Here is a 13,211-nt window from a genome sequence, read left to right on the forward strand (position 1 = left end):
AGTCAAACTGAAGGCTCTGTGTGCATGCTGTTAATTGTTATTTTTCTGGTTTTCTATTGTGTTGGTATTTTGGGGGAAACTCACTAAGCTTCGGGCTTATAGTTTTGGGTTAAGTTTCAGGTATCTCATATGATCGTGGGAAGGCGAAGGCTTGATCATGCACCTCCCCATGTTTTGTTTAGGATTTTGGGAAAAGCTCTGATGTTTGACATGTTTTGGAAAAACTATTTTGTAAACAAGTGATGATTTGTGATTGTTTTTAAAGTTTTAAATTTTTTGTGAAATTTTGGATGTTACACAACACCACCTTCAAAATTAGATGACTGGTTCTGCTGAAATAGATGGAAGAACATCCAAACAGGGTGTTGGTGGTTCCTAATGAAACCGATGGAAGCACACCTGGTTCAATAGTTGTCGGTGTCTGAGCTTGTACTAATGAAGCTCACAGAAGAGGTAGAGCTTATAGAGGAAGGAGACAACGATGATGGTTGCTTCGATTTAAGTCGAATATCAGAAACTGATCTTGAATCTGGATTACCATTTTAGGTTTTGATTTGGGTTAGCGTTTTGTTTTTTTGGGTTGAAGATGGTTTGCAAATAAGCTTCTAAATTTGGGTTGAAGACGAAAATTTGATTTTCACAACCTTTTGAGATTGTTTTTTTTCCTACAATCTGCAGGTGGATTCTTTGGTAGTTTCAAAGTGAGAACGTGAAGTTAGAACATGCAGGTGTAGCAAAAATCTGCAGGTTTTGTTAGTGAGGTGTGATATGTGATAGAAAGGGAAGTGGTGGTATGGATGGGGAAAGAAAAGTAGTAGGTCTAGGTGTGAGTATTGTTTGATGGTGATGGTGGCGGTTGACGGCAATGATGGTGGTGGCGTTGAATGGTAGTGTTGGTGGTGCTGTTCACTGGTGGTGGGTGTAGTTATTATTATTATTTTTCTAATTAGGAAATTGTAAATTGTAAATAAATAATATATAAATGGAAAAAGAATAAAACAAGGGTATTATAATATTTTCATGTCTGTTAGGAACTAAAACCGAAACAAAAAACAAACCGTAGGGATTATCCAAGTGCAAAAAAAAAAAAAAAAAAAAACGTTAGAGACTAAACACACGCAATTTTTGACAAATTACATGGACGATTTCAATAATTTGTTTTTTTTTTCTGTTTTTTTTTTGGTTTTTTTTTTAATTATACATATGTTTATGAATTTTACATTGCTATTGTTGTCTGATTCCTATCAAAAGAGATATGGGAAAATTAATTTGAAACTGAAAACGGAATCACGTTTTTTCTGAACCACGAAAATGGAATTCTATGGTTAGGACTTAGAATGCCTCTTCTGTAAACTCTTGGTGCTTTATTTACGTACATCGAATCAGAAGTTTCATAAGGCCCCGTTATTATGCCTAATAACACCAAATAACACCAATGAACACCGCCCCCTTCCATGTTATTCTATGTTAAAGGCATCCCCGTTGCTTCCGTTATTACCATAACATCTCTTAACGCCATTTTCTTATTTTTCTCCTAGTACCGTGTGTGGGGCGTTGCCCACACCCACCACTCTAATTATAAATCGGAAATTGTCACAAATTTTAATTAAGCATTCTATTTACATTTCGTTGATAACCATTAATTAAGTCCGAGTTCAGAAAGATAGGCTAAATGATAAGGATTCTACTTATATACAAAACCAATGCTGCATGGAAAGCTGTGCACGACTAGACTGCTTCTGAAATCAATGGATTGTCACCACATCCTCACGGATGAAAACAATTTCACGGACATGTTTTGAAGTTCGCAAAATCACCAACAAAAATCCAAAACCTCCACTTCCGATTCCTGATTTTTATAGTTGTAGGATGATGACATGTTCTAATTCTACCAAGTGATGTTGTGCATCATCACTTCTACCTTCACGGGTTGGCATTTACGAATACATCTATAAAGCTATCATGAGTAATACCATAGAACTCTAAAACATAAAACCCTTCTTCCAAAACACTAATCATGGGTTCTAAGATCTCAGCCATGTTCTACATCTTCTTGATATTCTTGTCCAGTTCGTCGTTACCTTTAGTCTTGAGTTGTAATTGTAGCCCGCCTCACCATCAACCTAGCCCACCAAAAACTCCAAGGCCATACCCTCCGTCCGCCAAGCCACCGCATCATGGTGGAGGGCCTAAGGTGTCACCGCCTAAAACTAAACCACCGAAGACACAGCCGCCAAAGGTTTCACCGCCAATTACTAGACCACCTATCGTACGTCCTCCACCGATTACTAGACCACCTATTGTGAAGCCCCCTCCAGTTACCAGACCACCTATCGTACACCCTCCACCGATTACTAGACCGCCTATTGCTAATCCGCCAATTGTGATGCCCCCTCCAGTTATAATACCTCCGCCTATCTTACCACCACCTATAATAAGCCCTCCGGTCATATCACCACCTGTGATCACTCCTCCAGTGATAGTCCCACCACCTTCTTCTTCGTACCCACCGTACACGCCTCCAGGTGGTGGTACGGGTGGTGGAGGAAGCGGTGGAGGTGGAGGAAAAGGAGGAGGTGGGAGTGGGGGAGGAGGTGGTGGAGGAGGAGGAGGAGGGGGCGGCGTTATGCCAACATGTCCGATAAACGCACTGAAGCTAGGGGCATGTGTGGATGTTCTTGGAGGATTGGTGCATATTGGATTAGGAAATCCAGTGGAAAACATGTGTTGCCCTGTGCTTAAAGGTTTGCTTGAATTAGAAGCAGCTGTGTGTCTTTGCACTACCATAAGGCTTAAGCTTCTTAACTTGAATATATTTATTCCTCTTGCTCTTCAAGCCTTGGTAACTTGTGGGATGACCCCTCCACCTGGTTTTGTGTGTCCTCCTCTTCTCTAAATCAAAATGGTAAAAAAAAAAAAAAAAAAAAAACTAATAAGGGTTGTAATGTAGGGCATTCTTGCCCTACTAGCTGGCTAGTACTAAATCTCATTGGTGATGATGATGATTTTATCTTGTAAATTGTTACTCGTAGTACTTTCGCGTAATTATGTAATTTTAAATTGCCAGTAGGGTACTATGAATCTATCTAGCTTGTCTTATTATGCGCCAAAGAAGGTAAAAGCTTAAATTTTGTTTGTAAAACTCTTGGTCAACCATAACATTTCGACAAAGAGGTAACTTACCTTCACTTTAGATATATAGATATGGAATAGAGATTGAGTTCAATGGTTATAGATATTGAGCTCATGGTTATTGAACCAATGAAAATTTTAAATTCTTTAAGATAAAAACATTACAAAATAAACGATTTCTTTACAAAAACATTTTCTACTAAATTTTATAAAATAAACCTTATTAATATTATAAAATTATAAGAAACATGAACTAATGATACGACAATCTATTAAATAAATCTTATTAATTTTAATAAACCTTAGTAATTTGGATATATTATAGATATTAGTAACTTACAATAGGGTGAGCAAAAATCGCACTACAACTAGAATTAACCGCAAAAATCGTATAAACCGCAACCGCAATAAAAACCGATGGTGAAGTTTTTTGTTTTTAAAAAACCGCAAATTTACGGTGCGGTGCGGTTATTAGTTTTCAAAAACCGCAAAAAAACCGCACCGCACCGCATATATTATATACAACTTTTTTTTTTTATTAATTATTAATATATTAAATATTAAAAATAAGATAAGTTTCATAAATGGAAGATGAATAAAATATTACAAGACAAAAGTGTTGACTTTTTATTATATTTAACTTTGAAAATGGTAAAATTAGACAATTTTATGAAATTTATTGTTAATTACTATTGATTTGACGTTTTTAAGATATTAATTGTTTGTGATTTAAATTAATTGTTTTATACCTTATGGTTTTTTATCATTATACATAATATGTTTGAACTCTTAAAACGGTTTGAGCTCTAAACTGTGGTTAAAAATCATACAAAATAACCGCATCAAATCCATGCGGTTAATAACCACAACACGGAAAAACCAAAACCACACCGCAAAAATAACGCACCAAGCGGTTTTGAAAATGAATTAACCGTATTTGCGGTTAGTGGTGAGGTTTTAGACTTTTAGCTAATAACCGCACCGAACCACACCGCGTTCACCCCTAACTTACATACATGGTATTCTCATTATTTTTAGCAACATTTAATTTTTTATCCAAAATCTAATCATGTTTTTTTTAACGCAATTTTTTTGGAACAAACAACTAAATATTATTAACCATTAACTATGACTAGTAAGATTTAGCCCTAAAACAAAATTACTCTGCACGACGAATCATAAAATGATACAATCGATGCATAAAGGAAAATAGAACAAAAAATGATTAAGAAAATCTCATGGGCAAGTTTATTAAGTCGGAGTAAAGTTTCGGATTACTAATCTTTAAGATTACTTTTTAAACCGTTATTTTAAAGTTTAAATTTTATCCAAAAACAAAACCAAAATATAAATTTATTATTATTATTTTTTTTACGTTTTTCGTTTTTCATATTGATATTCGAAAAAACAATTATGTAAAATGTGCATCATATGCACAATTCATTTGAAAACATGTTTTTTTTTTTTCAACGAATCAGCTTCTATAACATTGTTCTAGTGTAACATCCCGTTTTTATCTTACTGTATAATTTATTATAAATGTATATGTACGAAGTTTAGATTGTCAGTACATTACGTTTTAGCCAATGTGTTCCATATGAAAGTTGTAGTAAACGAAAATACGAATCCATAGATATAAAGAACGTTGAAAACGAAGCTCGTATGAAAAATTATGAATTTCGGAAGATCATTTCATTTTATAAATATCATATATGTTTATATAAAACGAAAGCAAAATATATTACGTTTTAGGTGAAGTAGCCTAAATGAGAGTCGTAGTACTCGTAATTACAAAGTCGTAGATATAAAGAACATCCAAAACATCGAAAACGAAGCTCGAATGGAGGCACATCAATTTTGGAGTGATAGTTGTTGTTGTGAAACTCAACCACATCATCGTATCCCACACTCCCTTTAACCATCTTAAGTCAAAACATTTTACTTAGAATGACTCGAGAGACTATGTGGAAACCTAAAACTGCCAGCAACCAATAACTTGAAATTGCTCAATTAAACGACTCTCTTTCTCTCTTCAGCTGAAGACCCAACTTTCAGTGAGAACCCTACAAACATAAATGATTGAATTACGCTTACAGCTAACTCCATCAATACACTTCCCGGAACTGGGAACCCATAAATCCCAAACTTCAGAAACCGCACTCTAATACTGGTGATCATCGAATTGTCGTACCCATGCCTAGTCCCTGACTAGGAACATCCTCAAAACATGTGGAAAGATTAGTCAACATATAAATGCACTGACGAACCTAAACGGAAGTTAATCAATCGCATACCAGAATAACCCAAGCACTCATTCGACTCAACAACCCTGTCATCCTCTGACCACACTCAAGCCTACCCTCGATCCGGCTAACCAATAACTGCACTCGGGCTTACCCCCGATCTGATAACCAAAATTGCAGTTACCATCACATAGATGAAACCCACAAGTGTGCGTGACATGTCGTGACACCACCCAATCATTGGAATTTGAAGCTCACAGTTTCGAACGGTTCTTACCACATTCTCACAACGATTCCTAGTTCGACCTAACTTATCCGAAAGAATGCTACTGCCAAATCGTAGACTTACCACACTTCTAGGCCTAACTACCACCTAGGGAATGTTACGATTACCCCATAGTTTCATAGCATCTCCACCATTTCTATGGGCTCAGCCCATGGTTTCGTCATCCATCCCCAATAATGCTTAATCGAAGATCAATGCGAGCCAGATCCTCCGACCGAGATAATTCAAATCCTTAGCCTATGATTTTCCTAATTATGATTAAAACCAACTATTCTCTTGTCCTTAGATATGAATTCCAAGATAATCTATATTTGAAATTATTACCGATATTTCGAAGTGGTTCTCCTCCACTTGGAATTAGTTCCTCACTAACAATTTTAAGATTTTCACTATTCTCTCACAAACCATAGCGTCCAGGTCCTAAGCTTTTCAGCTTAATAATTGAACCGATCCTACAACTTCTCAACTAACTGGACCAAAACTTTTGAATTCTATCAAAACCAAGGTTAGGCTGACTCCTTTCCAACCCTAACACCCTCAATTGCTATTCAACCTGAGCAATAAGCATTCCTCTTAACTCTATTTCATTGTCCTAGAAGGGATAATTGGCTGCAACGAGATCTTTTCTAGAAGCCACAGACGCAAGAGCTATGTCCACAACCCCGAGAGCAGGAATTTATAACAACTCACCTGCACCCGCTTCAGATCAATCTCCCAATCATCTTTATCATAACAGATCTCAACAATCTCGAATACCAAAAATCCAACAAACTTTCACAACAACTTCCTTCAACCCATCGCGCAAAACTTATCAAAATCAATATGGCCGTTGATCCTCTGACCTTGCTGCATCTGCTCCTCCGAGTAGAATTCTCAGTCTTTCCCCGCTCAGTGCTTGCTCCCTCAAGGGTCTACACTCTCCACACCGCAACAAAAAAAAAAGAAACAGTTCATCCAGATACTTTCTAAACATAGTTCTCGGTATACAGAACGACATATGACAATGCCTAAATAGTAACCAACAATCGTGAAAAATTCTGAACCCTAAATGGGTATCTCATAAGCCTTCCAAAAATTACAACTTCCAACCCTTCACAAACGACCCTCCTATTTTATGATGCACGAAGCACCCCACAAGGTGAAACCCCGACCCATTACGGCCTATAGATGCTAACATAATAACCCTAACATGCTACTACACAAATGGCAAACCCCCTGTTGGACGGTGGACATCTGGGCTTACAATCCCTCCACTACCCATGTAGGACAAGCATGTTTGAGATGAACTGACTGGTGATAGTGAAAACACATACGATCCTTCTTGCAGTCGCAAAAGACATGCCCACTCTCTCCGCACTTATAGCATTTGAACTTGTGACAAGTAAACCTGTGGGTTCCACTACACTTCTTGCGGATATCATAGCTCCCGTGACTTCGAGTACCCATGTTAGCAGCCTCGAACTCTTCTTCCATTGCTGAATGAGCCCTCCTTCCCTTTCTATGTCGTGTCCCCATATCATGATCTCCCTATAGTAATCTCAACAGTGCCTCTCACAGTCTGTAAAGCTACAATTTGCTCCTAGAACTTGGCGATTAGCCTGCCAATGATCCGATCCACGAAACCAGAAAATTCTTCCTGTAATATCTGCAAAACCTCGACAGTAATCATCTCCCGTATCTGATCAACAGTCAAACCCGTCCTATCTTTGTCGTCAACTCCAGATCTAAAGTAGATCCCCTCGTGAACTTTATACTAAAAATGAACCGAAAAGCATCAGAAATTCCCTAATACACATTGCTACAACCACATGACAATACTACCCATTGGGGTTTGTGACTTCCTTGCTACGTGTACAGGTCATGTGCTTTCAGTAGTACGAGCCCATACTACCCTCCACACATACTAGTTTTTGTCTCAAGGATCATCATAACCACCCAAAACAATTAAAACAACTAGGATACACATACATCCTATCCTCACTCTCTCGATAGAGGCTAACCATTCCAAAACTGGACTGCTACATCCATACTAACTCATAATGATACTCCCAACACTCGCTAAAAAGCGCATCATGAGTACTACATAGTCCCTAGGCTATCCTAGGGTCCACACCTCACCCTGCCATCAATTTTCGAATGACTCTCATTGGTTCCGGTTGACTAGTTCATGAATACCATCACATGCAACATAGCTTAAATAATCTTATATTAAAAGATTCCACCCTGTAACGGTTGGACTCGGACAAGAGTTGCACAATAGGACCAAATCCTTCACTCTAAAATTATTTAACCCATATAGCATGTGACTTAACGTATTCATTTAATAGTTAGTTAACACCCGAAAGAGTCCTGCAAACAAATAAGAAAGAAAAATATATAGGAATAGGGCAGCATACATCAGGCAATTCTATCATGCAATTCCTGAAGATCCCAACCCTACAACTAGCATGCTATTCTTGATGGGTTTTAGGTAAAACAAATAAACTAGAATACAATTCCTAAGTTCACATGCAACCTGCTTTGGATCTATGTTTTAGCTATTGAACATACAACTTTGAATTGCAAAACAAGAACCCTAGAGGAGAGAGGCTAATATCGAAATTAACAAACTAGGGTTTAGTAATTACATACCTTTCAATTGTTATAGTAAACAATTGATAATTCCCTTGATCTTGATCTTGATCTTCTTGGAAGCTTAGCACCACAAGTGTAATGCCTCTAATGGAATCACACCCAAACTAGCAAGAAGGAAAGTAGAAGGAGAGAGAGGGAGTATGCAATTTTCGGCCCTAAGGGTTTCTTCCAAAGAAAGAGTCACCCAAAATGTGAACCAGGAGGCTCCTTATATAGTTGAGGGATCTAGGGTTTAGGAAAAACCCTAAGGCTCCTTGCTTAGGGCCTAAGCAAAACCAAAAGCCTTATCCAAGCCCCCTTGGACGAAATCCTTAGGGTTTCCCCTATAGATTTCGTCCACCTCCTTCCAAGGAGGTTCTGGAGCCTTCCACTCAACTATTAGATAATTGCAAACTAGTCCCTGCACTTTATAATTAATTCTTTTAACCCCAAAATTAATTCTGATTAATTTCTGGCTAACAATTAATTAAACAAAATGATTTCTTATTAATATATTAATCTTTTAACATATTAACAAATTCATTTATATTAATTTATTAATCTTATAATAAATTAATATCTCTCCTTTCATAATTTCCTTGTCCGGTTGCTAGGTTTGAGGGCAACCCAAAAGGACTGTGCTGCTATCAATTCAAGTATATACCAATTATAGTTATGGGCTTAGACACCTAATCCAACAGTCTCCCACTTGGATAAGTCTGTAACTATAATTGCTAGTATGCCTTCTAAATTTGACCAGCAAATTGTAGCTTCCAAAAAGCTGCTGCCGAACTCTGACCCAGTCAGTTACGAGTCCTAAGATAAGAGATCACATGACCCTTCGTTCTACTAGATATCTCTAGACATAAGACATGGAATACAATCAATCTCTTTGTCCAGAATCTATGTTTCCCGATTTCTGATTTGTGATGATATAGGACTTCTAATCGAACACATCAATTAGTCCTGGCTGGGCCCAGCGCATAAGTCAACACCAAATCATCGAGGGGCCCACAGATATCGCTTTTCCGGTTAGGGCAAAAGGAACGAATAAACATTGACTCATATGCTTGTATCTTTTACTCATCAAACCCTACATGACAATACGTTTTATAACACCAAGTTACTGATGCGTTTTCGTATCACCAATGTATAGCCGACTTGCAAATTACAACTCATATATCTCTGTTTCAAGATCATAGATATTATCGTCTCAGTATTACTCGTGATGAATTCCATGAGGTAATACTCTGAGCGTGGGTTTATCCAATACTCAAATCTCAATTTCTGAGTACTCATGAACGTTGCAGCAAATCTATTGCCATGTCTATCCTTAGACAATCTACAATCCAGTTCATGACAATCTTGATTCACTACTTACTTCCAAAAGTACGAGCGACTGTGGAGTTTGAATAATCTTATTATTCGGGAAGTCAAAACATGCAAATTGAAACGCAATAATAATATTAATCCTATATGGCCCCAAAGCTTTTGAGCGTAAATAAAAACACTTTTATTTAAACACCATATTGATTACTCATTATTCATTGCTTACAGTTTCAGAAAATCAACTTATTACTTGAATTATAACCACAATTGTCCCATGCTCCAAGCATGCACACTTTGGTTTCCTATGGTCCATACTTTGTGAAATAAATCAATTGAAAAACCTTTCCAATGATGCTCATTTCACAATTCCCAATCCCTATTATTAGTGTTAGAACACAAGGTTCTTGCAACTACTAGAATATGCTAGATTCTAACATTTTATGCAACGATCCTTTCGCAAAGTCATAGCAAAAAAGTCACCAAGACTTTGGCCAATGAAATTACAAAGTACTCTATCGGAAATTGTGAAGTCTCACATTCAAAGTACATTCCTTTGAACATCCTTCTTGCATAAAAGTTTCTAATCTAGACACAGACTCTCAACATCCAAATCCCAATATGGAGACATTTCCATATTTGCCATATGACAGCTTATTCTTAATAGAATCTTATCTATTCATAATAATGTCAATATAGCCCATTCAGTACTATACTTCTAACTACTCACAAGCGACAAATCCTCAGTGAACCTCAGATTTTCCTTTGATAGTTGTTTAATTATTTTTAGTCAAAACCGATTCTATTTCCTTTTTCCCTCTTAATGCTCTAGGCATTTGGAAAATTTTAGAATGGTAAAATATTACAGCATATGCAATCGATCCTATACCCGAAGCATGATGCATAGTGTCTCACATAAAGAAGTGATACTTTATCATCCTTCTGCCATAATATTTTATGTGTCCTGTTCCCACATTTCGATCTATGAAGAGGGATGTCGTGATCATAATCGAATTTGAGAATGCACTATATATCCTTGACTAAATTTATTAACATTTCTCAATCTAAGCTTTAGAATTTTGAAATGAAGTATAATATTCTCTCCCTTAATTATAGCAAAACAACTTTTCAAACATTACAACTTTGCAAAGTGAATCTTTGTTTTCTATAATTAATATTGCTAACTCGCAATACTTTACCATAATAATCATGCTCCCACTAACATGATGATTATTTTCTTACAAGCATAACACTTATGCTCCCACTAGCTTTGACATGTATTCAGAAAACAATTAAACTTCCAGAGAACAATGCTTATTGAATTCCTTAAGTTCATATTTCTAATACCTAATGCTTTGATAAGCCTTTATCAAAGCTTCTTAAAATCATACACCTTTGCCTTAGAAAGCTCACATGTGTGTCTAGACAAATTCAGAACTTATGTCACTAAGTCCCAAATGTTCAGACTAATTGTCAAATCTCATAATTCGAACTATGGAAAGGGATGCCGTAACCATAATCGAATTTGAGAATACAATTTCCACAATTGCTATCTTCTTAAAATCTCTCTTAGTGAAAGCATTTCCTCACAGTCATTTTCATGAAGGAGGTAATCTTATGACACTTAGATTTTGTGGTGTATAAGTTCCTATCCATGTGAATTTGTCAAAACCAAAGTTTGTGACAAATCCAAACTCATATGGACTGAACTTTCTCAATCTCGATTTCTTTCCTCATGGTAACACGATTGCCCACCATGTCTTCCAAGTGGTTTATCAACTCATCCTTACTTATCAATGTACTTTCCATTGATCAAGGTGCTATGTCTTTATGCATTCACATGAGAACTCATATAACTCACTTGCATAATTAATTCAATTGGAATGGCATAGAAAAAGAGTATGTCATCCACGATAGGCTATAAACCTCAAGTCGTGTGCTAGTGATGATCGATAAGGTTTATTCTTGAAACCTTTTCAAGATCATTAAAACTCCCACTGACCTCTTGACATATACGATTCTCTTGTCAGGAAACTTTCCTCGACAAAACAAATATTCAAGAGTTAGTGTGGTTCTTATCAAGACAAAACACTTCACAAAATTTGTCCTAGTTGGTCTTTGTCTTATCCAAGACATCACAACTTACAAATTTTAAATGTGCAAGAATAAGAAAACTTTTCCAAATTCCACATTTGATGAGTGTTATAAACCTTCTTGAGACTTGTCACTCAATTCACAATCTTGGAGTATAACTCTAAGACTTGATGTTGAAACGAAGTATGATTGACTTCTTGATTTTAACCATTTCCACAATTCTCGATTCCTCTTCTTAGACATGCAAATGTACTAAGACTTACTTAGAGGATCAATTGAGATATGGTTCCTAATCATTAAGACTTATCATAAAACACAATAAAAGTTACTCTCCCTTCTTCTTAGAATAGAGATACTTTTATCTTTCTGCCTACTTGATTCTTCTTATTCGTTCTGCCATTGATTGAAATTCTTTCAATCAACTCAGAATTATATTTAATCTTATAAGCATAACCATATTCACTAAACTTTAGTAAATCATGACGAATATCTTTATCACTCTCGTGGTGGACTTGATCAATGTACAACCTAGTGTACTTGATCTCCTAGTCCTTCTCTTGACACTTTGTCAAAGAATTAGTCTAATTTCCAAATATGAAGTTTCTCATTCATCACGCAATCAAGTTGCATGACTCCAAGTTTCTATCCAATTGAAGCTTGGGCGATGAGAATCTTTCCTCATTTGGCAAACTCTCGACATTTCCACAAATGACATAATTAAGAATCAAATCCATTATTGATAACAATACATCAATTTTTCATAACGACTTCATTGCAAGGATATATAAAATTATTCAAACCAAAAATTTTATTTTATTCATAAAAGCAGCGGAAAACTTGTCCTTACAATGCAAAATCAACTGAAAAACTATGTATTTATTCCTAACAAAACTATCATAACTTTCTAAGCTCAAAATCTGATCTTCGAATCCATGCGACGGTGATCCATTTCTTCGTGATCAGACTCATCTTGCTTTTCCATCAAGCTTCCTCTCTTTTCTCTGATCCTGCAAAACATTCAAATGTAATCTTATCACATTATGTATTAAGAATCAATGAATAGGAACTTGATGGAGTTAGATAGTGGATTTTATACCCAAGGAGGAGTCATAACACTAGACTCTCCCATCTCTTAGATCTTTCAGGTAGATAGGGCAGCTTCGTCTCCAATGCCCCTTCTCTTGGCAATAAAAGCAAATGGACTCTTTTGGAATGACACAAGGAACAATCTCAGAGTTTACCTTTTCTGGATCTCCAATGTCATCATTTTCAATGTCCCTTGAAGTTTGGGAGTTTGATTCACCAGACAAATTTGCTTGATCAGCACGCCAAATCATTGCTGATTCAACAACTATAAGCAAATAGGTGAGATCAATGAGGGTCACGTCGTGATCCATCATATAGTACTCTCTAACGAACTCACTATATGATTCAGGAATTGACTGAAGAACCCAGTCAATAGCCAACTCACTTGAAATCTCGACACCAAACATGCTTAACCTATCAATGTGTGACTT

The 13,211-nt window shown here is 36.5% G+C and overlaps 1 protein-coding gene across 1 annotated transcript; it reads left to right on the plus strand.

Annotated features, from left to right (window-relative positions):
- The first annotated feature begins 1,908 nt into the window (after nucleotides 1–1,908).
- On the plus strand, nucleotides 1,909–3,099 carry LOC145059101 (Bifunctional inhibitor/lipid-transfer protein/seed storage 2S albumin superfamily protein). The gene has a single exon (XM_079006969.1). It carries the CDS (start codon nucleotides 2,018–2,020, stop codon nucleotides 2,894–2,896), a length of 879 nt encoding a protein of 292 aa, XP_078863095.1. The 5' UTR covers nucleotides 1,909–2,017; the 3' UTR covers nucleotides 2,897–3,099.
- The last annotated feature ends 10,112 nt before the right edge of the window (nucleotides 3,100–13,211 follow it).

This window comes from Lactuca serriola, chromosome 6, assembly GCF_051521515.1.
Source record: "Lactuca serriola cultivar US96UC23 chromosome 6, Lser_US96UC23_V15, whole genome shotgun sequence".
Lineage (NCBI taxonomy): Eukaryota > Viridiplantae > Streptophyta > Magnoliopsida > Asterales > Asteraceae > Lactuca > Lactuca serriola.